The sequence below is a fragment of the Octopus sinensis genome, linkage group LG18 (genome assembly GCF_006345805.1).
Source record: "Octopus sinensis linkage group LG18, ASM634580v1, whole genome shotgun sequence".
NCBI lineage: Eukaryota > Metazoa > Mollusca > Cephalopoda > Octopoda > Octopodidae > Octopus > Octopus sinensis.
In genome coordinates this window covers 53,768,327-53,794,554 of record NC_043014.1, presented here as the reverse complement: position 1 = coordinate 53,794,554, position 26,228 = coordinate 53,768,327, and the positions used below count along the sequence as shown (strand labels likewise).

Here is a 26,228-nt window from a genome sequence, read left to right as displayed (position 1 = left end):
GAACTTGTGATATTTCATGCCATTAAGTTCTGAGTTCAAATCCTACCAGCTTTGACTTCTCCCTTTACTCTTCAAATTCTAATCTTTCAGCAGATCTATGGTCAAAGACATTCCGGTTGTGATCATCCTGTCCTTTTTTTTTTTCCTTTTTCAGGTTATGTCTATATATTATTACTGAAGGTGTCTTTTAATTTTTTAAATATGATAGGGTGGGATTAGAACAAGATTTAGCTGCCATTTCTAGGAAGCTGAACAACAGCACAATCTTTTCTCACTGGCTCAGTTTGTTAACAGTCTGGCTAATTAGTAGAAAGTGATGCAAATTAATGAAAGAAAAAGCAAACAATTAACTAGAATACCTGAGGTAGGATGGTAATTCGAGATCGTAGGTCATGGAGGCCAAGTTTGTCTATAGGTTCATTATCAATGACTATTGTTCCTCCAGCTCCCTCTATCAATCGGAACAAAGACACGGTGAGAGAAGATTTTCCAGCCCCTGTACGGCCAACAATTCCAATCTGGATTGAAAAAAAAAACAGATAAAAAGATAATCTTTATTAATTTAGTCTGAGGTGGATCAACAAAGTTGAAGGAAGGAGTAGCAGAGTGTGGGAAGGAGTGGCTCTGGAAATGATTGATGTAAGGGGAAGAAATGTAGGGGTGACGGATATATGTGTGGGGTGGGGCAAGTAAAGTGTCTGGGGTAAAAAGGGGTAGAATTTGGGGAAGAGTGGATATGAATGGAGTGGGTGAGGGAAGAAGTTTTTGGTGGGATAAATTAAAATGATTGAGATAGTATTTAGACAGACAAAGAATGACTAGGGAAGCTTGCTGGGGTAAGGAGATGGCTGGCTACATATGGGTGGTGAGAGGAAAGTGAGTGTGATTAGGGGTGTAGTTTGTGTGACTGGTGTATAGGACTAGGGGTAGCACTTGTATGTGAATTATGGGTTGTGTGTGTGTGTGTGGGGATAATATTTACCTTCTCTCCTCCTTTAATGTGACATGTGATGCCCTTCAAGACAAGCTCCAACCCTGGCCGATAGCGTAAATCAAAGTTCTCAAAGTCTATGTTACCTTCTTGTGGCCAGGAAGGGTCAGGACGATGGTCTGTGACCCACGCTGCCTGGAAACAGAAATGATGTTTTGGGTTAGTTGTATACTATGTGTGTGTTTGTAGATTTGAGTTTGGTTGTGTGTATGTGCTTCAGGTGTGCATATGAGATTCAGTGTATGAGTGTGTGTGTGTGTGTGTGTGTGTGTGTGTGACCAACAGGATGTCTGTTTAAGTGTAGGATGTGTATGTTTATGTGTGTACATGTTTGCGTATGGTTGGGTGTATGTTTTTAAGTGACTCCAAATAAACCTTGAACCAGCAGATCTATGATAGAAGACATTCTTTCTATGACTAATCTGTCTTTCTTTTTCTTTTTCTGGATATAATGTATCGATGACTACATTATCGAATATATTCTTAGCTTTTTTTAAAACATTAGGATGGGTTTTGAGGAGAATTTGGATTGCTTTACAGAGGATGTGACAAACTCTGTAGTGATGGTGTCATGATAAAATGCCCTCTGTACGGCAGCTGGAAGATAGGAAGGGAACTCAGTTGGAGAAACCAAATTAGAAATAAAGTAAGATGTGGCTCTCAAAAGGAGAGCCACAAAAGTGTGCATATACATCCACACATTACGGATGTCTGCACAGTTTCTGTGTAGCAAATATGGCTTTCAAGGTGTTGGTCAACCTTTGACAAGCTGGAATCATTAGATTTTTAATAATGGAGGGCAAGGTTTACGATATTGGAAGAATATCGTCTTCTTCCATCATTCTTTTTGCTCTTTATGGAGTTCAGGCTTTCAGCAGGCAAAGAGGAAAAGACTTCAAGTACAACTGCTATTTACAACTGGTTTATTTACAGGAAAGGTGAAGTGTACTGCTCTCAGCTACCATCTTAAACTCCGACAGTGTGGGTGCATTGTCTCTGGAGATAGACAGGCAGAGAGCTCTGCTAGAGTTGGTGTTCAGCCAGAGCTGCTGTGTAATGGTGCCAAAAGAAAAGAGACAGGACTGAATCGGTTTTCCTCCTACATCGTTTCCATCGCGAGCCTCGTTGTGATCTCGCGCATGGCAAATGGATGCAGGTGAGGTCTCGCTCCGGGTTCGGAGATGGCAGTGGCTGCTGTGAGATCTCATCCAATATGATGCTGGCTGCTGTGAGATCTCATCCAATATGATGCTGGCTGCTGTGAGATCTCATCCAATATGATGCTGGCTGCTGTGAGATCTCATCCAATATGATGCTGGCTGCTGTGAGATCTCATCCAATATGATGCTGGCTGCTTGTGCCGCTACAGATTGCAAAGTATATGGATATGTCAAGCTTGTGTATGTCGACGTTTATAAGGATTCAAATGTTGCTGTTGTTTAATTCCAGGTCAGACCTCATCAGCCACATCCATGATCAAAAGTATTCCAGTTGTGGCCATTTTGCCTTGTGCAGTGTATCTTGGACTACATTATCAAATGTGTCATTCCATGTTTTTTATAGAGAGTATTGTATTTTGTTTGAGGGAATATTGACTGCGATTTTTAGTATGTTTGTTGGCTATGTGGAGCATGTTTGTTGCCAGTTCTAGTAGGTTTTCTTTAGCTCCAAGTCAGTTTTGATGAAGCAAATCTTGGATCAAATGTATACCAGCCACGACCACCCTTTATTCAAATACAGTATATCTTGCACTAAACAATCCAAATTGTTTTTCCTATTTTTGTGTCTGGAAAACTTTGTGATTTGAGGATTTGGCTGCTATTTCTAGCGGGCCAAGTGATCTTAACCATTGGTACAAAAAATTGGATATAAAAAAGAAAGCAATGTAGACTTACTTCATTTTCTGTTTTGGTATATTCATCAATTCTCTCGACTGAGACGATGTGAGTTTCCATCTCGGAGAGAACTTTCACAAACCAAGCCAGAAATACAGACAACTGAAAGCAGGAAAATTACAAGAGAGGTGGAAGAGGAGAAAGAAGGAGCAAGGAGGAGATGTGTGCATGTGACAGGGGGAGATGTGTACATGTGACAGACGTGACGGGGGGAGATGTGTACATGTGACAGACGTGACAGGGGGAGATGTGTGCATGTGACAGACGTGACAGGGGGAGATGTGTGCATGTGACAGACGTGACAGGGGGAGATGTGTACATGTGACAGACGTGAGAGGGGGAGATGTGTGCATGTGACAGACGTGACAGGGGGAGATGTGTGCATGTGACAGACGTGACGGGGGGAGATGTGTGCATGTGACAGACGTGACAGGGGGAGATGTGTACAAGTGACAGACGTGACAGGGGGATATGTGTGCATGTGACAGACGTGACGGGGGGAGATTTATACATGTGACAGACGTGACGGGGGGAGATGTGTACATGTGACAGACGTGACAGGGGGAGATGTGTACATGTGACAGACGTGACAGGGGGAGAGGTGTACATGTGACAGACGTGACAGGGGGAGATGTGTACAAGTAACAGACGTGACAGGGGGAGATGTGTGCATGTGACAGACGTGACGGGGGAGATGTGTGCATGTGACAGACATGACGGGGGAGATGTGTACATGTGACATACGTGACAGAGGGAGATGTGTACATGTGACAGGGGGAGATGTGTGCATGTGACAGACGTGACGGGGGGAGATGTGTGCATGTCAGGTAAATTTATAAGCATGAGATATTTTTAATACACAGACATCTAGTTCAGTGACACTTAAAAAGTATTGAATGTCGTTAAATTCCATGTTTTTCTTTCTGACGTCAAAATTAAAAAGATAAATCTGATTAGTTTCAGTATTTATTAAAGCTTCATCAGAAACTGATTTCCCATCACTTTTCACAGAAAGAATAATATTGCTCTCATCTATTTATAATGAAGAGACCCATTTGGACAGAACACAACTGGTTTGTCTAATTTGCATTTTTTTGTTTGTTTGCTGGGTTTGGAGGAAGAAAGAGGGGCCCATGGCATCAGCAGGTTTATCTGGACCTGTGAGAGTGATGCCATTAATGTTCCTCTTGAACCTTTGTAAGTCAACACTCACAGGAAAGATAAGAGCAGGAAGGGAATTCCAAAAGGCCAACATTCTGTGAAAGAAGGGACTGAGTATATTGATAAATATGGGGTCTGGAGGTTGGATCCAACCTCCAGACACCATATTTATGATGATGGGAAAAGGAAAGAAGAATGGGACAGGAGTGCCAAAGCTGAGGTGGCAGGAGCCTCAAAGATCAATGGGGAAGCAAGAGATTGCAGAGGCTGGAGCCTTCATGCCAACCAGAATGGTGGCCCTTTTTTGAATGCAATCAAGGATGTATGCAGCAGCAGTAGCACTGTCCAAGATGCGAGAACAATACTCTGTTATGGGCCTTGTCTGAGCCATGTAGAGCATCAGTACTTGATGGGAGCTGAAGTAACTTCTGGCTCTGAAGAGAAAGGCCAGGGATGTAACCACGGCTATGTGAAGGATGTGCTTTTGCCAGGATAGGGGCTTGATGATGATGGTGAGGCTCAACAACTGGAACAATTTTAAGGCCTCTAACAGAGTGTTACTCATGGTTATGGGGAGTGTTGTGTGAGGATGTTTTCTCAATTTGATAACAGTTGTGTTTTCTTGTTGAAAGAAACAACATTAGCCTATGGGACAGAAGCTGTATTTGAGGTCTTGCTTCATGGAGCCATTACAGGCTTGGCATGCACAAACGGACGATGCATGGTTAGAGGGTATTTAAGAGGAATGAAGGGTTGGGTTATCTGCTTAGGTGTGGGTGTTGTTAGATGTGTTAGCAAGTAAATCGTTGATGCATAGAAGGAAGAGGGTGGGAACGGAGATGAAACCACCCCCAGGATCATACTGGGTGTGGAGATAATAAGAGACCAAAAGCGTTTCATCAAGAATGTAATCTGGTAATTGCATTAATTAATGTAAGCATTGACTGGCAATATGAAATGTTTTTAGCTCTGTATTGAATGAAACAAAAAAGAGAGAACCTCAGTAAGGCCGAAGCACATTTTGTCACTTACCTTTAAAGCACTGCTCATGGATAGACCAAAAGAAGCACCTGTCATGTTGTCCCGGTTGGCAATTCCCAGCACAATGGAAATAAACACAGTGAAATGACTGATGAAATCAAGGCAAATCCCCAATCCTCTGAAATAGAGGTAAACAACAGATTTTCAATAAAATTTCATCTTTTCATGGAACACAAAGGTCTATAGAGGCAACACACTAACTCTACTTCCTTAGTATTAAATGCTAGAGAGAAATTTTTCACCCATTCTACATATGTGTGTGAGCAAAAGAAAGGTATTTACATCATGGCTTGGCAGGATGTCTTGAATTCAAGAAACCAAACAAAAGCAAGGGAGACAACTCAAACAAAAAAATCTAGTCTCAATTGAAATTGGGGACAGGTAAATCTGTAACAAGAAAGGTAATCTGATTTTTTAGCAGACACAGTGATAACTTGAAACATGTTTCAGGTTCATCGACCTCCTTAGTGGAGCCTTTTATATCGTACGCTAGACTAACACAAAGTGTTTTCTACAAGAGCCTATTAACCATTTTGATTTTATTCCTTGTCAGAAGACGAAGCACCCATGACTTTTGTCGTGTTGCTGGGACTGAATTTAAGGCTTAGGTCAACCCTCTTGATTAATGTGATGCAAATTGGGATAATTGAATCTAATGTTGCATGATTGAAAAGCAAACATTTTAACTAGCAAAGCTATGAACTGCATTCTGCTCTCCTGCCCTAAACTCTTGTATTGTTACTGGAAAACTGAGGCAGCAGTGTAAAATTGAGTTACCTGAAGAGAAAAAGGTGAGAGCAACAAATGCCTTGAATTTAACAAACTCTTATAATAAACTAGCAGAGATACCCGGCGTTGCTTGGGATTAAAATGGCATAGTTTTTTATTGTTTTACTTGTTTCAGTCATATGAGCGCGGTATGACTCCTTCATGTATCACCTGGTTAACTATATGGGTGACTAGCCTATAGCCAACACTGCCAGATATTTTGAGCATCTCTGCAGTGATTCCTGAAGGGCTGTGGGCTTTCCCTGTCTTCATACTCTTAATTGCTTTATCTACCAAGGTATTGTCAACTCGGATAGCTGGTCCCTCTGTTGGGTCGACATTCAGCAGACTCTCTTTCTCCCATTTATTCTCTTTATTCAGCAATCTTTCATAGTGGCATTTCCAAACCTCTCTCTTTGCAGCCTCATTTAGTGCAAGTGAACCATCATCCATGCAGACACATTTCTCACCTACCACATCACGATTCTCTCTCACACACTGTTTTATATATATATATATATATATATGTGTGTGTGTGTGTGTGTGTGTGTGTGTGTGTGTGTGTGTGTGTGTGTGTGTGTGTGTGTGTGTGTGTGTGTATATATATATAGAAAGAGAGTGAGAGATGTCTCGTCTGAGATGATTGTAAATGTTTCATACCATTAATTTCATCTTTTAGAGATAAAAATATTTTATTGTGGACTTTGTAAAATTTGCTGAAGTGTGTCTTGTGCATAAAATATGTTTGTTGACATAGTTTGTGCTGAGAGCCAAGAAAAATTTTTTGCTGATTGAAATTAAATCAGTAATGTGAAAAAATTATAACAATTAATTACAGATTTTGTCAAGAAATGAAGAGAAAGAACTCTAAATTCAACATGAAAGTTAGTTTTTAACATTTAAAATACATCATGTTGCACTTAATTGGATCTCTAATCAAAACAAACTATTTCATTATTTTTGAAAAACTATGCATTAACATCTACAAATGCTGTGTAGGGAAAATATTTGTTGAAACTTTCAACCAGTCCATATCTGCAATGGATTTTCTTTAATCATTCAATATAATACTAAGTATTTAAATAAGTTTTTATTAACAATATTTTGTAGCAGAAAGCTTTCTTTCTTTATTTGTTCCAATGTATTCTAAGCAATTATTTAGAGCTGAATTTTTTTTCAGATATATCATTAATAAGCATATATTTACATAATTCACAATGTTTCTATATTTGCATTTTAAATGTAAATACTAAGTATTATTATACAATAGTTAACATTGCTGTCATGTGTATTGTGAAAGTGATTCTATTGTTCAGGTGACTATTAGGCTGTTGACAGAGCTCCTCACTTCAAGCCACTCACCATCAATGGAATTGCATTCAAAATCTTTTTTAACTGAATGGTTCAATACTATGTAACTTTTCTTTATTTTTTTCCTTTATGATGATATTGGCTTGATTTGATTATAGATCTGTCTGCTTAATCAATATTGATCTGGAACTAAGCAAAATCAACAACAACCCCAATTTTCCTTCAGCTTTCTAACCTATCCCATAATTCCCTTCTCTTATTTCCTGTCAACCTTTACTTGCACTCTCTCTCTCTCTCTCTCTCTCTCTCACCATTACCCCACTTCTTACCTGGAAGAAGCTACATAGGCATAACTGTAGGTGAAGTTGCTGTCCAAGTGTTTCTCCAGTTTGTCTATGAGTTCCTGCTCTTTCTTGTAGGCTCGAACACTGACAGCTCCCATCAGGGTCTCTCCAAACAGACTGTAAATTGGGGAACGTGTCACTGATTCAAGACGATGTAGTTGTCTTGTAATTGGTAAGAAGACTCTCTTAACATGGATAAAAACAAAACAAAACAAACAACAGGATATAAGATTAATCAAAACATTAAGACTTATATTTTAATTATTTTTCAATAGAAATATGAAATTAAAGTTCAAGGTCCTTTAAAAATTCCATGCTTCCTGGAATTTGTCAACACCCCCCCCTGAAATGCCTATGGCACCTTTCCCTCATCATGGCTCTTTTAATGTTCGTTTTTCTCTATTTCTGTGTTTTATTCTATGACTCTGTAAGTATTTCTACCTTTCTTTATTTGATTGATGTGCTTAAAAACCTCTTCCTCCACATCATCATCATCATCAATGTATGTATGTATGAGTTGAACAGTTTAACAGGAGTTGACCAGTTGAAGAACTGCCTGGGCTCCGTGTCTGTTTTGTCATGGTTTCTACAGCGGGATGCTCTTCCTAACACCAACCACTTTACAGAGTGTACTGGGTGCTTTTACGCAGCACTAGCACAGATGCTTTTATGTGTCACCAGCACTCACGGGCCTGCAACCTAAGGATCACTCAGCTGAAAGAGGGTTTTAGGGGACATGCCTGTATGCAAGGGCAACCATGATTTTACTTAGCTTGTCATGGTCTTCTCAAGCACAGCAAATGGCCAGAAGACTCAGTCCCTTGTCAGCTCCTCTGTGAGGCCCAATGTCTGAAGTTCCTTTCTCACCATTTTGCCTTCCTAGCTCTACACCTTCCACATGTTCACTCCACAATTAGAGACCAGCACTTCTTAATGCAACCGTCTTCATTCATATGCATCACATGGCCACACAAGTGCTCTCTCTTCTCTCTTGCAGACTACATCTGATGCTACATATGCCCGGTTTATCCCTCAAATCACTTACACTCTCTCATATGAACGTGACCTGGGCATTATTGTCGACAGTAATTTGTGTTGGACAAAACACATTGCTAAAATTGCCAAGAAGGCTGAGGGTGTCTTGGCATCACTCACCAAGTCCTTTGTGAGCCGCTCCTGATAGATAGCTGGATGAGCATATCAAGACATGCAACTATATGCATGAGAAGACATACATAAACAAAACATACAGATCTGCCAAATACCCTGTGGATGTTGTTGAAATTCCATTGAAGGAGCCTTGGATCTGGGTTAGAGACAAGCACTTTCTCTATTGGCAAGAAATCTTGAAATAAAACTGAATAATGACCTACATACAGAAATATACAGACACACACACATATACACATACTTATATGTTGGGCTACTTTCAGTTTCTGCCCCCCCCCACCCCCAATCCACTCCCAAACTTTGGTTAACTCAGTGCTATAGTAGGAAACACTTTCCCAAAGTGCCACACAGTGGGACTGAACCCATCATCACATGATGAGGAATCAAACTTCTCAACCACAAAGTCACACCTGCCCCTGGCCATGCTTTCACTGCATTAGGTTGGCTTGCATTTAACTTCATGTCCACCATTGTTTGAAATTGCATCCTAAGTACAGACTTTTCAAGTTTCCCTGTTGCTCTACTTGCTGTGCATTGACTTAGCTTTGCTGAAGAGGTCTAATGAGACTGAAAAATGGCTAATGAAATGGCTCATTGTTTTGAAGTTGGTGGTGATGGGTTGGTTTGACATCTGTAGCAGCACACTTTGAATGTATTCTCAAAAGTGATTATCAAATTGCAGCCAGTCACTCAAATACCATCGTCCTCCTCCTCCTCCTCCACCATCACCTTTTAAGAGCGTGGACTGGACAGTTTGACAGGATTGAAAACGTCCAACAGCTGCATCATGTTCGACTGCGTCTAATTTGGTAAGGCTTCTAGGGTTGGATGCTCTCCCTATTGCCAACCACTTCACAGGGTGCGTGTGGTGGAGCCACTAGTACCACCATAACTAGGGAGTTTACTGTGGCCCCAAGAAAGGTGGCTTTATGCCAGAAGATGAGGTATTAAAGTATGAGAGAAGGGATTAGAGCAGAACAGATTTCTTGCTGTATAGAAGCTGGATGGCAACTCATACGTTAGAAAAGATGAGTAAAGGAAACACCTGGTTGTGCTCAAATGATTCGAACTTAGATTCTGATGTCTTTACAAGGGACCAACTCCATGGAGTAATGACTAGCTATAAGAGGAATCAAGGTGAGTAGATATGGAGGTAATTATGTGGATAATATATATATAAATGTATTTTTTCAGTTTTCTTACTTACCTGCACTGAATAGAAAACTATGACAATGAGTACAAAATAGATGGTGAATATTGGTGTTGTATAAGTGATGAGCAGGAAACTGTTGAAAATGATGAAGAAAAAGTCGATGAAGTGTGACATAGTGTTTGGTAACACTGTGTCGGCAGTGTCGATGTCTTTTGAGAATCTGTTTAGGATGCGGCCGATTGGTGTTTTGTCGAAAAATGTCATGGAACAGTGGAGAATGTTGTGTAGCAGATCCTTGTGCAGTGAATTAGCAGCATTCAGTAAGGACAACATTAGCAGCGAGGTGCAAAGGAAAATGCACAAACCTGATGGAAGGAGAGAGGAGAATCAATGCCAGGGAAATTGATAGAATACATTTAAAAGAAAAAAACCAATAGAAGAAAGAGTCAAAGAGAGTAAGCAGATGATGATGATGAGAAGGAGGATGAGGATGAGGAGGATGGGAATGAGGATGAGGATGAGGAGGAGGATGAGGATGAGGATGAGGAGGAGGAGGAAGAGGAGGAGGACCGGGAAGGAGGAGGAATAAAAAACATTAAAAAAGTAGTACTGTAACTGTGAAAGCTTTTGTTGCTGCCCAGCTCCAGGTCAACATTGATTGGACAGTTGTACAATCAAAGATGTTCCAGCTGTAACCATTTTGGACTTTTTAGTCAAAAATGTTGTTGTTGTTCTTTAGCCTTTGACCAACATTGATCAAGCAAACCTTTAATAAAAGGCATTTCAACCATGACAATCTGGTTTTTTTTTCCCCTTCCATTCATGCTGGGAGCTCGAGATAACATTATCCAATGTTCTTTCTATGACAGAGGGGTGTAATTTGAGAGAGTAATTTGGCTGCTATTTCTAGCAGTTTGCGCCTCCTGTTGACATATTTGCAGTTTGGCAATGCTTATATTTTTCCTTCCCTTCTTTCGACCTTAACTGCATCCCTCCACTGTCTTCCTGTTATACTTGTTAGTATTCTTATTGATTACCTTCCGGTTGTCTTCTTTTATTGTAATCTCCCTTCTGTGCTGTCAGACACAGGAGAGAATAGTTTGCAATAGTGAGCAAACCTCAGATAATCCTCTTTGACTTAGCTGAGCAGAGACCGATGTATCAGTGACACTTAGTGAAGGGTGGTACACAAATGACAAGTTTATGGGAACAGGAACTACTGTAGTAATTGTAGGGTCTCACACATGTAGAGGAGTTGAGTTGAAAAACTTCAGACCACTGAGATTACCCCTGCAATTAATAGCTCAAAACACCTTCCACGAGTTTTTGCCTGCATTTCAGCTTTGTTGTTGTAGTAACGGTAAAAGAGACAGGGAATATAGACACAGGGTGCAGTGAATATATTGTCATCTAAATTACACAAAAAGGAAAATGACACTGACATCTCATTTTAACAGATATATTTACTAAAATTACATAAAATCTTTTAAAATACTAAAGAGTAAATCTATTCAATAAAATCGCCATTGGCTTCAACCATGACCTCCAAACGACTCTGGAATCCCCTGCAGCTCTTCTGGATGCTCTCCTTGTTTAAGTTGCTGAATGCTGCCATAATCCTTGCCTTCAGTTCATCTTTGGTGTTACAAGGAGCTTTGTTGGTCTCTCACTCAACTGTAACTCACACATAATAATCAAGGGGGTTGCATTCTGGGGAGTTCAGTGGCCAGATGTTAGGGGTGATGTGGTTGCAGAAATTGTCTGATAGCCACGACTAGGTTTTTCTGCTTGTGTGGCATGGTGCAGAGTCCTGTTGCCTGACACAGGGTCTTCTAGCAGACTCAGGGCAGATTTATCTCCTCCAAGCACTTGACGTAGAACTCTGTGTTGAGTCTGAGGCCAGGTGAGAGTATGAATGGAGGCATAACATTGCCATCACTAGTGATCACTTCAAACACCATGATGTTGACTGGATGTTTGATTTTCATCACTCTTGGTACATGTTTTGGGGACACAACAAGCCAACGGTTGTTCTGTGTGTTCACCATCCGTTCGTACTGGAGCTTCTGGCGTGAATGCCAAGCAACACAGCATGTCGTCTCCAAATTTCTGGCAGAGTGAACTGTGTCATGGTGCTGTTTTACTCACAGACAGTGCCAAGCTGACCCCTATATATATATATAAATATACATACATATAGTGGTACCTTGACTTATGAGTTTAATTCATTCCATGACGGATCTCATAACTCAAATTTTCTCATATGTCAAATCAAATTTCCCCATTGAAATGAACTGAAATGCAATTAATGCATTCTAGCCTCCCCATCACAAATAACAACAACAAAAATAAACAAAAAAAAACAAAACAACACTGCAATTGTTTTTCTTACATGTTTTTAAATAACAAAAATGTAGTTGATAGTTTCCGCTACCAAGGTGACCAAGTTAGTAGTGGGGGTGGATGCTCAGAGAGTGTCACCACTAGAATCATTGATACCCAGTAGTAATTAAAGGAAAAATTAATGCTGTAGGGCATGCTACCTATGCACTGATTTTAAACTAAGAGGTACATTATAGGTTTTTAAAATTCAAGAGCAATAAAATGCCATTTTAGCAAGTCTATTCTTGACAGTATCCTAGCCCTTATAATTTCCAAACTAACTCTAAAATTATGGATTGACACAGCTGAGGTAATTCATTGGTTTAAATCCATAAGTAATTATTCTTTTATCCAATTTGACATTAATAGTTATTATTCTTCTCAATAAGTCTCATATTTTTGCTAATGACCTCTCTCTCATAACTACAGATAAAACTGATATAATTCTGAAATATTTCTAAAATTCTGTTGTGTCTGGGGAGAGTAATTTTCTTTTTGTGTCCAAACACAACAGAATATGCTTCAACACACGAACTCACATAAAGAATCTTGCAAACCAAATCCCAAAACGAAATAATTCTAAAATTGATATAATAAATTGATATAACACACACAATTCCGCGCGCGCGCCCACACGCCCGCCCGCTCACTCACTCCCTCACTCACTCACTCCCTCACTCACACCCTCACTCACTCCCTCACTCGCTCCCTCCCTCACTGACTGTTATTGCACAAACGAAGTTCAAAACGGAATTGTCCGGAAACAACCGAATCCCCTTTCTTCCAGTTTTAGGCAGACGATAACTTTCCAAGCTGTCGTCTGCCAATTGCTTAGAGTCGCATCACTTGGTTCCTTCTCTCTCAACGAAGACATCTCATCTCATTATCGAAGGTAAAGTTCCTTATTCACTTCATTAAAAAGTAGGCATTACATCTTTATAAAACTGTTTTTAGCTAGTATATCTACCATAAAGTTAGAAAAGGCCGCTTTCAAGAGAGGAAACTGGTATGGTTCAATCGCTTCTCAGTGTTTGGTGTTGATATTTGGAGATGAAGATTTCTGTTCTGTTCGCGAAGTCATCGAGTTTAAAGTGAACGGAGGATATCTTTTTAAATTCATTGAGAAATGTGAAAGAAAATTAAATCATTTCTTAAAAAGTGTTTTTCAACTAACTCCTGCACTTCCCTATATTTCTCTCTCTCTCTCTCTCTCTCTCTCTCTCTCTCTCTCTGTCTTGCTTACATGTCGTGTGTGTGTGTGCATGTTTGTGTTTGTCCCCATCATCTCTTGACAACCGGTGTGGTGTGGTTACGTCCCAGTAACTTGGTGGTTCAGCAAAAGAGACCAGTAGAATAAGTACCAGGCTTTAAAAAGAATAAATTCTGGGGTCAACTCATTCAACTAAAAATTCTTCAAGGTGGTGCTCCAGCATGGCTACTGTCTAATGGCTGAAGCAAAAAAAAAACCCAAAGAAAAGCAGTAATATATAGGCTGATGCTCGGGTATCACCAGGTAACTCTGATATGCATTCGTCACCTCACAAATACATATCCTTTCTACCGAAAGCACAAGGCCTCAAATTTGGGGGATTGCATCGACCCCAGTGCGTAACTGGTACTTATTTAATCGACCCCGGTGGAATTTGAACTCAGATTGTAAAGACAGACGAAATACCTATTTCTTTATTACCCACAAGAGGCTAAACACAGAAGGGACAAACAAGGACAGACATAGGTATTAAGTCGATTACATCGACCCCAGTGCATAACTGGTACTTAATTTATCGACCCCGAAAGGATGAAAGGCAAAGTCGACTCCGGTGGAATTTGAACTCAGATTGTAAAGACAGACGAAATACGGCTACGCATTTCACCCGGCGTGCTAACGTTTCTGTCATGGTGGGGCACAACAGAGGAAAGATAAATGATAAAGTCACTTCATTTTCCAAGTGAGAAGAGGCAATAATTTCTAGAATCAAGATTTCGCCAAAATTGTCATACCATTGAGGAAAAGAGAGTTCAGTTGTCTGGAGACAAGAGGACTTCTGGGAACATTCTCACAGATATTCACATTAGTCTTTGACATATAGCAGTGATGATGACTAAGATGTTGTTTGACTCAGGCAGCACAGTTCAAGCAGCCGCGAAAGAAGCTGTGGCTGGACTGTTAAGAATTCGCTATCGTATACTTCTGTGTTCGATCTTCCACAAATGTCTTCTGGCTTGAGTTCGATCTGTCATGATCTCTAAGAGCCATTAGCCGGCAGCATAACCCGGTTTATATGGTGAATGAGTGACAGATTAAAACACTATACTCCAACCGAAATTCTCATCTACTGCTGGAATTCATTTTCAGCAGAGTGGACCGCAGCAACATGAAATGAAGTGTTTTGCTTGAGAACCCAAAAACCTCGATCTTAGAATGGTAGTTGCAACGTCTTAACCACTCGGCCACATGTCTTGAAAGTAATATTACAAATTGCGTACACGAGAATGAGTGCATAAAGCCTGTCGGTTAGACTATAGCCAGTGGCCCGGGAACAAGATTTGCTTAGGGTGTGCAAACTCAGTTCCAAAGTTTGGCACTACTGGAGAAGTGTGGATCCAAGTTCTGGGAGTGTGCATGTCACAAATTTGCACATGCGAGCGCGTTAGTCATAAGCAGTCGATTTTAGCACACAGGTAGACAACAAGGCGCGCGCTACTTGCTGTAAATGGAGGGTGGGTTATCCATCTAATACAAGAAGAAAATTGCAGATGAATTGAATAAAAACAGGAAAAATAACAAAATGATATTTCATTGAAAAGTAAACCATTCTGAAAGATAGTTCAGAATGTTTTCAAAACATTCATTTCCAGCTTTTCCCATACTTTATTAAGGGTTAGGGGTTAGGGTTTAGGGTTAGGTTGAGGGTTAGGGGAGATGAATGTTTTTTTCAGTATTCAATGATTATTTTTCACGAATCTTTTCACTTTGACCGGCAGATTTTTGAAATAATTTCTTTGTAACTAAACACTTTTAAACTTCGTATGCTGGTAGAATGTGTTATATAAAACATCTTTTTCTCTTGGCTTTCTTGAGAAAATTCTGTAGTTTGTCAACAACAATTTCCTGCGATGTCTACTCAGTTTGTCACTGTTATTTATGACATATTTCATATCAGTTACGTTCCCATGAATAAAAGATTATCGTTATTAAACTTTTATTAATAAACACATATTCTAAGTTCACAACATATGCAGTTTTAATTTCCCTCTCTGTTGCACAGATACACACATTACATATTATATATTCGTTTAAGAAACAGATTGGGTTTATTTACTTTTCTGAAGAAAAAAAGATACCCTTCCCTCCACCCTAACCCCTAACCCTAACCCTAAAACAGATTGAAATGCAATAGATCGATACTAGGGTCATAATTATGGGTGGACACTAAATGAGGAAACGGTTTTGTTTTCCAGCTCTGTTTACAAGTGACCCCTCAGTTTATGGCCACACACGTGTATTTGTTTACATTTGAAGATCGTCACTTTCCGTAAAGTTTTTATTTTTTATATATGTGGGATTAGGGTCAGGGTTAGGGGTGGGGGGAAAAGTATCTTTTTTCTTCAGAAATGTAAATAAGCTGCAAATATAAACATTTTGTGGCCATAAACTGAGGGGTCACTCATAAACAGAGCTGGATAATAAAACCGTTCTCTCAATTAGTGTCCACCCATAATTATGACCCTAGTATCGATCTATTATTGACACCGCCGGAAGTTGTTGAAATTGTTGCCAAACAACAGCAGAAATTGTATTTACCTCAATAGACGTCATTGATTGGTTGTAATCTAGTTACATTGGATATTGTAGTCCTAGATACATTATGTCATAGGCAGTGACCTGAACAACAACAACAACATCATAGGAAAAATACCTTAGGAATGAGAAACCAGGTTTGAAATACCCCCAGGACACCTGATGAAGGCCAGAGAGTACATCAAGCAAAATGTTATGTTAGCAACAAATAAGATGAGGACAAATATCTGTCAAATGTAAATAATGTAAATAAGTACATCATTCTTCATCTCTCAAATATAGAACTGTATCATGTCTGAAGACATAAATAGAATATTATTTTCATAGCTGGAACCCTTTTGATCATAGGTTTAGCAGAAATAGCAGTCAACTCTTTCGTCAAATGATAGTATACAGTATTATAAAGGAAGGACACATTAGACAATGTAGTCCTAAATACATTATGTTTGAAAGCAAACAAAAAACAAGGTGTTATTGTCTTGGTTGAAATGTCTTTGGTCATAGGTGTACTCATCAGTTTAGCCTGGGGCTAAACAACATCAACTATCACTTCTGCTACAACAAGGGATTAGTGTTTCATTCGTGTGTGATTCCTCAAAACTGTTACAGGTTCAATGAGTATGTACAAAAGAAAAATATGACAGCAGCAGCTGAGGCTTTGCCCACTGCCACCGCCGCGGGCGGTAGTGGTGGTGGTGATGGTGGTGGTAGTCGTTGTAGTAGTAGTAAAGTGCAAATTAAAGGAACAAATTTTCTCCCTTACCTTCACCCAGTCCAAGGCCACCAGTAACTCCAATGTAAAGATCAAAATTATCATGCTGCCTGCTGCTGCCATTGATGTTATTTACAGAGGAAGTTTTGTTACCAAATCTATCTTCTGACCACCAACTTAACCATATATTAAAGAAGATCTCCAGTGCTTGGTAGGATAGGTACATCAATAGGATGAAAAAGGATGGTAAATAACGGACTGCTTTCAGGTATTTCATGTAGACATTCGCTTTGATCTGTCAGAAGTAAACATGAAAATTCTTTGAATCAGAGCCAATGATATCAAACACACAATCTGGCACTGACACTCTGACCCTTTATACAAACTTTTGTGCTTTGCTAGATTAAGCTTATCTCAGATTTCTGAAACTTTAAGCAGATTACAAAGAAAAATCTGCCAGATCAGTGGTTCTCAGCCATTTTTTACCTATGGACCCCTTTAGTGTACTATTTTATTCTGGTGGACCCTCACCCCCGTAGCCATTCGATGTTTAAAAATTTGTTTTATAGATACATCTTTCACAATTGCTGTTCACGCATTAACTCATGTAGGTTGAACTAAGTGAAGTATTAGAGAAATGAAAGCTAATTAGGTCTTGCAATAAATATATAAAAATCAAAATTTTTCATGGACCCTTAGAATACTACAGTGGATCCCCAGTTTATTATTTTGCTTACATGGACCCTCTGGGATCATATGGACCTAAGAGGAGAACCACTACTCAAGACAGAAATCAACCTATCACACATACACACACACACACACACACACACACACACACACACACACACACACAGTCTTGTGTGTGTGTGTTTAGATGATGTACATTGATGAAAGACACAAACATTGGTGAGAGAAATAAAAAAAACACCTAGCTCTTTGGAAGAAAAATAACTTTTTGTCATATTTCTTCTGCCCAAGTTGTATAGATAATAACTTGTCACACTTGTCAGAAATATTACAATACACAAATGATTGGGTCCATTGAAATGGTGTCAAGAACTTAAATGACCCTTCTTCCCCATAAGTCTTACCTCTCCAGTCTCAATTGATTCAGTTTCAATTATTTTCCCTAATAATTGATTTTTTATACTTTCACTTCTTGATTTTCTGAAAGGAAGGTCTAGAGATGTTGGTGATGCTGAGGCTTCTATAACAGAATTATTCTTTGAAAGAGTCTCTCTGTAGTAGAAACAAAAACCAAATTAAGATAAAGGTGAAATAAGGAAACAAATATATAGGAAACATTATATATAGATTTCAAATTGAGATGCACCAGCATGGCCCCAGTCTACAGACTGAAACTAGTAATCAATCCCCCAATTTAATAACACCAATTGGCCTTTGAGTGACTCTAGTGGAGTCTTAGGCTTGAGTATAATGACATCTTTTTCTCCCATGAATCTTGGGACACCTGCAAAAGGTGTTTCAAGATTCCTTCCTTTCTGAGCTGAACTATTAAAAGAAAAGGAAAGAATCCAGTTTGTTGCAAGCATTCACATCAAGTCTCCAGTTTCTTTGTCTCTTCCTAACGCAAGTCTTGAAAACAAAGCAAAAATTGGTATTTACTTTGCTTCATCCTCTTCTGACTAAATCTATACTGAAGTATAGTAAAGTCGATACTGAAGTAGCAAGCATAGTATAAAGATAAGATTCAGTCAGGATCTGAGATCCATCATCTGTGACATATCATCTGTTACTGTCTGCTAACATCTTTTTTCCCTTTATTTGCCCTCTTCTTATAAGCTAAACTCTCTTATGAGGCCTTTACTATAACATGTACAGTGCTATTACTTCTATACATGGAGAACCTGGCCCAAACCTTCATCAAATCATATCCTATTATCTTAGAAAAGGATACATGTATTGTCTGCTTTTCTTTTTAAAATCCGTTTTTCTTTTCTTTTATTTGAAAATCATTTTTAGGTTTACTTGTTTATGTTATTGAGGTAATTCCTTCCCACCCATTCTCACTGTGATAAAAACCTCTTGCTGCCACTTTTGGGGTAGCCATCTTGCAATGTTTATAAATAATGCAAGTGGTTATTTGTTAAAAATATATAAAAATTAAAAATGTCAAAGGATAAAACTTTCTTCCACACCAATTAATTGGATGGACTTTAAATTACATGAAAACTTTTGGCTCATAAAACAGAAACAAAATAAAATTTTTCCAGTGGCTAATTGACTTGAAAATGACTTTATGACAGAATTCTAACACAGTCGGCCACTTATAAAGGAGAAGAAAAAAGACAAATTGAAAGGTTGTGTTAGTTACTGAAAGGCACTTGATCTCTTTGCAATCTTCTCAAGTTTTTGATTGTCTTCTGTTAGGGAGCATGTGGAACCAACTCTCTCCCGTATCTTCTTTTTCATTTCAGTCCCTGTACAAAACAAATAAAGAAACTCACTATAACATCAACTAATGATAGTACACACACACAAACATGCACGCAAACACACACACATGTACACATTTACACATATGCACTTGCACACACACACACAGACATGGACATGAACCAGTGGAGGGAGCCTTTAGATGGTCACTCAGCCTGCTAGCCACTCAACCAAAATCTTGTAAGACCATAAGTCAAAGTACTTTAGAGTATTAGTCACAGTCTCAGCAAAGTGCCCATCACATCATGGACGAATACATTTTATATTTGTGTTATTCCACCTGATGTTTAGAATCATAAATGATTATTCTTCAGTTTCTCTGAAGCTGTTTGCTCAATTGTAATCCAATTATAAGTTCTGTATTTAAAAAAGACGACTTTTTTCCTCTTGTTTTTGTGACCTGAGAGATATAGGTGGTCTGCATAGCAACCTGAATGATCCATTTGAAAACACTTATTGTTATACTTGTTCAGTTACAATTTCTGAAGTGGTCAGTTGACAATCAATTAATAATCTATGATATTCCAGGTGATCAACAAAGGTATCCCAATTGAAAAACTTCTAACAATTTCAAATCACTCTGCAGTAATGTCCATGATTTGGTATCATGCAACAGACAAGAACGCATTTTATCTTAGGTCTGCTTCTTGAAGCTTGGCCTCAGATTAAACAAAACAACAGGCAATGAATTAGTAGAATAATTTCTTCCAGTCCATTTGATGTTTTGACAAATTGGACAAAATGTTTTATAGTATTTTGTTACAACCATTTATGTTTTAAGATCAAATCCTACCAACATTGACTTCACTTTTCACCCTTCCAAGTTAAATAAAGTAGCAGTCAAGTGTTGGAAATAATTTATCATGAATCTGAGATGTGATGGAAACTAAAAGAGAAGAAGAAAAAGATAAATGAATAGTTTATTGTGTAATGTGATGTTCTTTTGTTCACTTACAAACTGGGCCTCTACATGGTCATTTTGTCTGTTAAAAATAGAGCCTAATTTCCATCAAAGCATAGTCTACCATCTTAAAACAAGAGAGAAATCTCAGATAACATCATCTCGGGTACATTGTTTGAAATAAAGATGGTATAGCCATGGATGGAATGTCTTTGATTACAGATTTACTCAAATAACAACAACCAGACTTCTCTGATAGCTCCCTACCACTTATGAAATCTGAAAGGTGAAAGTATTTGACTTACCATCATAACCTTCCTCTTCAGCATCTTCATTCTTGTTCAGGTGTCGTTCAAGAAACTCAGCAAAAGCCCCCTCATGTTCCACAAGTTCCTCATAAGTGCCTTGTTCTGATATCCTGCCTTCTTCATCCATCACCAATATGCAGTCAACCTGGGGCAGCCACTGGATGGCATGAGTCACTAGAATACGAGTCTGTGTGAAGGAGTGAAAAACATTAAGAATAAAATCAACAAGGGGATCTATCATGAAGGTTTGCTGGACTCAGCAAATAAGGAATCTGAAAGGAAGGAAAATAGGTGATGAAGATGATGATGATGACGATGAGGATGATGATGATGACGATGACGATGACGAGGATGATGACAATGTGATGGTGACAAAAGAGCTACAGTTAAGCTTCTAATGGAAATGTTGGTGTCTAATGAGGTAGTAATATATTTTAAATGTCCACAGCCACCAATTAACTGTTGTCAAGTACCAATGAGAGAGGCTCTATGAAGTCACTTGGCTTGCTACAAATAGCAACCAAATTTTTCTCAGATCATATGTTATAATATTTTTAAACAAGAGACGACATATTAGATAATATAGTCCTAGATGCAAAAATTAAAAAGTGTTTCTGCTGGAGTATTTTTGATTACAGATTTGCTAGATTAGTACTGACCTCAGGCTAAACGCTAACTAAAGTAAAAGCAAAAGGCATGATTTTCTTGATTGCCATCAGCAGTCATTGTAGGGACTGAATATTACAGTCCACACATTCCTACCATATATGTATCTATGAGCATGTCAAAATGGCTTAGGTGCCATCTTTTTGATGACCTAACGATAACATTGCCCTTTTCAAGCCTAGCCAGGTTCATGGGCCCGGTTTCCCGGTTTCTGTGACATATGTGTTCCCCCCAACTGGAAGAGAGAGTGGAAGAAAGTTGTGGCGAAAGAGTACAACAGGGGTTGTCACCACCCCCTTCCGGAGCCTCGTGGAGCTTTTTAGGTGTTTTCGGTTGATAAACACACATAGCACCCAGTCTGAGAATCGAAACCGCGATCCTTCGACCATGAGTCCACTGCCCTAACCACTGGGCCAGTGCTCCTCCACTTTTAATGACCTAGTCAGAGAAAAAAGGGCAGAGTCTGTGACATTTTTCTGGGCTTCAGAGGTAAGTGGGAGAGAGGAAATTATCTTTAAAACAGAGACATGATCTAAATATTTGCAGTAGGGTAGATTCAGCTAAGGACATGATGGTAGTGTTAAAACAAGCAACAGATTATGATACCAGCCAAGAACAGGAACAGTCTGTGTAAAACTGGGTAATAAAAAAAAGCTTTTCTGAACTGATAGGCTTTTACACAATTCCAGTTTACCAAATTTCACTCATAAAGTATTGGCCAAACTCAACATATAACAGAAAGTTCCTTACATTAGGATTGAACCCTGAACCATGAAGTTGCAAAGTGAATTTCTTAAACACACATTCATGTCTGCACTCATTTCACTGCCAATTTTATGTTTCCTCTCTTTAAGATTAGGACTTATTAAAGTCAAAATATGGAATATATCACTATGATGACTCCAAGCAATTAATCTGGTCAAATTACAATATTCCTAAGAAATTATTATGAAATAATATTTGTGTTATTCTTAAGTAATTCATTTTGTTCTATATCTAACATAATTCTTACCTTGCTCATAAGTTAACAAAATCTTGTCCTTTTCCAAAATAACTTCTGTGGTTCAATATCATGATGTATTCTTGATAAATTCCAATGGCTCATTACCATATTCTTAAGAAATCTTTTCACTTCATTCTCCAATCTTATTCCCATGGAATTGTATATGATGAATAACTCATACAAACAATGTATAGGACTAAAGCCTATCTGTTTATTCAGAACGACAGCAAACTTTTCATTTCCCCCTGATGAAGGAATTGAGATACTAGACTTTTCTTTCTGAAGAACAATATAATTTATTCCACTTAGCAAACTCTTTGGATTGTTTTTTGCTTGACCCAGACCATTATTGGTTTCCTCGGAATCCCTTATTTTATTTTGATATAAGAAACAATATCTTACCAAATTCTTAATCCCAATCATTCATGCCTTACCTTACTCTTAAGAAATCCTATCAGTCCAAATTCAGGTTTGTTCTTAAGGAGTTTTAATGAATCTTTCACTAAATTCCTCCATAAACAATATGGAACAATATCTTCACATATTCCCAAGAAGCTCTATTAGGAGAATATCTTGTCTTGTTTCTAAGCAATTTTATTGGTTCATTTATTATCTGAATATATTCTTAAGAAACTCTAATGGTTCAATGTCTTACCTTATTCTTAAGCAATCCATTAGGTCCAATGACTTTGTTGAAGATGTGTTTCCCAACATGGGAGTCAACAGCACTTAGAGGGTCATCAAGGATGTAGATGTCAGCATCATTGTAGACAGCTCGTGCCAGGGAGACACGCTGCTGTTGACCTCCACTCAGATTCACACCCTAAAAATATTAACAAAGACAGTCATTAAATGACTATATATATATATATATATATATATAGAATAACAATCTACTCAAAGTGTAAGCCTTCAAAAAACTAAGTTCAAGACTTCCTTACTTAGGGCTGTGTATGCGTGATTGCACACCCAGACATGAGTGTGTGTGTGTGGTTGATTTATTTATTTCATATAGAAATCAGTGGACAATAGCGGTGATTGGTTCACTGCATCACTGACAAAGAGAGTCACAACAAATTATTTGTAATCCAAAGAGCACTGTTTTTCACTACTGTTTACACCTTTAGCCAATATACATCAGCAACAGATATATTCTTATGAGCTAGGACTACTTGAACACTTACTCAAAGATCTAGAATTCTATGTGAAAATCTTTTTGAATCTGAGATTAAAATAGTCTGAAAAGTGTTTTCATAGATTTGTCATAGAATTAGATATTATAGAATATTCTAAAAAAAAAAAAATACCATTAATATCATGTGATTTCTTATCATCATCATCATTGTCATTACTGTTGTCATCGTCGTTGTCATTGTCATCATCGTCATCGTCGTCGTCATCATCATCATCGTCATCATCAACAAAAAACATCCCTTTTCCATGCTGGTATAGGTTGGACAGTTTGACAGGAGCTGGCAAGCCAAAGAACTGCACCAGGCTCTATTGTCTGCTTTGGCATCCTTTCTAGGATTAGATGTCCTTCCTACTAGCAACCACTTTAGAGAGTGTACTGGGTGCTTTTCATATGGCACCAGCACCAGTGGAGGTCACCAAGTAACTTGCAAGACAAAGACCTCCAATTAGGAAGTGGGAATAGTATTGAGGGAGGTTGCTTTTTGCCAGCTGAGAGGTTAAATTATAATAGAAGGGTTAAGATAGGTGTCCTGCTACAGAGGAGGAACTTGGCAGCCCCATATGGAAAAGAATGGAGGGAAACGAGAGATGAATATCAATTTAAAAACTCATGGCATACACCTTAAATGGATTGTCATTTCATTAATGTAATAAATGCACTTTCCAGAATATTTTAAGCTCAATCTAAAAAGCATTTTCACACAAATCTCTAGATCCCTGTTAGTATACCAAACATAGTGGAAGGAGAAAATAAATCAGGAGTTGCAAGATTAATTCTGGTGAATACAGGCAAGGGAGACAACTATAAAATTTTAATCAAAATTAGAGTGCAGTGGAGAGAGAGAGACTGATTGATGGTGGGATGGTAACAAAAACTTCAGACATGTTTCTATCATATTAGATCACTTAAAAGCCATACCACATTAGTTATTTAGATTTTTACTGTTTCATATACTAGTTTCATGATGTTAAGTGGACAAGAGCTTAAATATATCCCAAATTGAGATGCTAGTAAATCCCAGATAGTAATCCCTGAAAATCAGGTACAAATTTTTGACCAGACAACTGTAGTTATATGGAATTAAGAGCCATGTCAAGTTTATTTGAACTAAAGGCCTATGCACTGATACTGCCACAGAATTTTAAAAAAAAGCCTTCCACTTGACCGATTGTCATGCAGTCACTCATCAACACCGTCCAACTTCTTATCTACAAATGGACTATCTCTGTTCTCTGTCTTACTACTTCAGTGGCATCTGTTCGCCAGAGTTGGTTTGGTTTGTGCAATCTATCTCAAGTTCATCAGACTCATTCATCACTTCTATCTCTCCCCCATTTACAGTCCACACATTAATAATAAAATTCACAATAATTCCTCCCTGGAGCATTATTCCTCTGCAGTCCTCACCCAGCCCATATTGTTTGTGCAATCATCAAATTATAATTGTTAAGAAGAAACAATAACCACACTGACTTCATTAACCTTGGAGAATGTGCAAGACTGGAGCACAGCCTTTCCTCTAAATTAAAATCATTAAGGAAAAATATCCTGGCTCTATTTCGGACAACTCTTTCAACTGCTAATGACAGCATTTAATTGCAGTGAGGTGATTTACTTCATGTACCTTTTCTCCAATTTCCGTTTCAACTCCACTAGGTAATGTATCAATGTCTGAATGCAAGGCACATGCTGTTATCACACTGTAGAAACTGGGTTTATTGTATTCTTGGTTGAAAAGTATATTGTTTTTCAAGGTGTTATTCTGTATCCAGGCCCTTTGTGGAACATAGGCAATACTACCCTGCAAAGTAGAGAAATAATTAAGGTTAATACATCATTTTTAGTTCATCCTTTGAATACACAATCTTTATGTACACTGGACACATGTAAAGTCTTGTTTTTTCTTTTGTTATGTTTTTCTGTTGATTTTGAAATATTCTGCATTATATGTGCTCAGTACCAAGTAGAGTAGTTTCTGTAAGTGGTAAATATGTGTCAAGTACTTGAGTTTCAGTTATGCTTATGTCTGCAAAGTAGATAAGAAATAATTAATTAGAAAGGGTATTAGATTGGAAGAAACAGTAAAGTAGTGAAGAAAATATCCTTGTGAAATTTTACATTTGGAGTTGGAATAAATCTATATTTTGTTAGGAGAAGAGAAATCTGTTTCAAGTGTGACCTGTTGGCTTAGAGCAGGGCCGGACTAAGGCCCATCAAGGCTCCAAGATTTTGGTGCCCCCATAAATGATTATGTAATTCCAAATACAAACAATAACAAGCCATAAAATAAATCTTTATTTTTCAAAACGAAACAAAACAGTAAGAGGGAAAATAATGTTTATTTTGTATACTTTCACTTTATTTATATTTGAAAAAGTTTCCTCCTACTTTTTTGAATTGCAAAATCTTTCATCAGATCCTCAAAATTAATCTTAGGTAACACATCTGCATCTATACTTAGTAGAAATAAAGGCATCCTGAATATTATTTTAACAGGTTTAAAGTGATTTCGTTTGTGCCATAAACCATTTACCATTTCTGTGGTCCCCCCTCCTTCCCTTGATGCCCTAAGCATGTGCTTATTTTGCTAATCCAGCGCTTCCTGAGAGAAATAGATATTTCAGCTGATGGTTTAAAATATATAAGGTCAAAATGATGGCATAGAGAGTGCACTAAAGATAGTGCATGTAGGGAAACAAATTCAATTTTTGAATTTACCATACCATTGGAGGTCAGAGTTCGTGTGTGCACGCACACGCATGTGTGGTTGTGTGTATGTCGTTGTGTGTATGTGTGTGTGTGTGTGTGTGCATGTTGTTGTTATTGTGTGTGTGTGTGTACGTGTGTAAGTGATAATGAAAATAATTGTGTGGGTATGTAAGTAGAGGTTAACGGATACAAGTAACAATATTCAGATTTGAACACAGGTGAGGTGGTGGTGGAGAATAATGATTATAAGTTTATG

At 38.3% G+C, this 26,228-nt stretch overlaps 1 protein-coding gene across 1 annotated transcript in view; it reads right to left on the bottom strand.

Moving 5' to 3' along the window:
• Positions 1-26,228, bottom strand: part of LOC115221280 (multidrug resistance-associated protein 1-like) — a 50,297-nt gene that overhangs the window by 3,224 nt on the left and 20,845 nt on the right. Inside the window, exons 12-23 of the mRNA XM_036510606.1 lie at positions 24,888-25,064; positions 22,724-22,891; positions 20,397-20,586; positions 19,069-19,174; positions 17,825-17,972; positions 16,782-17,025; positions 9,889-10,199; positions 7,497-7,696; positions 5,080-5,206; positions 2,887-2,988; positions 983-1,126; positions 360-518 (exon numbers count right to left, since the gene is read on the bottom strand). Coding sequence (XP_036366499.1) covers positions 360-518; positions 983-1,126; positions 2,887-2,988; positions 5,080-5,206; positions 7,497-7,696; positions 9,889-10,199; positions 16,782-17,025; positions 17,825-17,972; positions 19,069-19,174; positions 20,397-20,586; positions 22,724-22,891; positions 24,888-25,064 — 2,076 coding nt within the window. The remainder of the gene's footprint in view (positions 1-359; positions 519-982; positions 1,127-2,886; positions 2,989-5,079; positions 5,207-7,496; positions 7,697-9,888; positions 10,200-16,781; positions 17,026-17,824; positions 17,973-19,068; positions 19,175-20,396; positions 20,587-22,723; positions 22,892-24,887; positions 25,065-26,228) is intronic.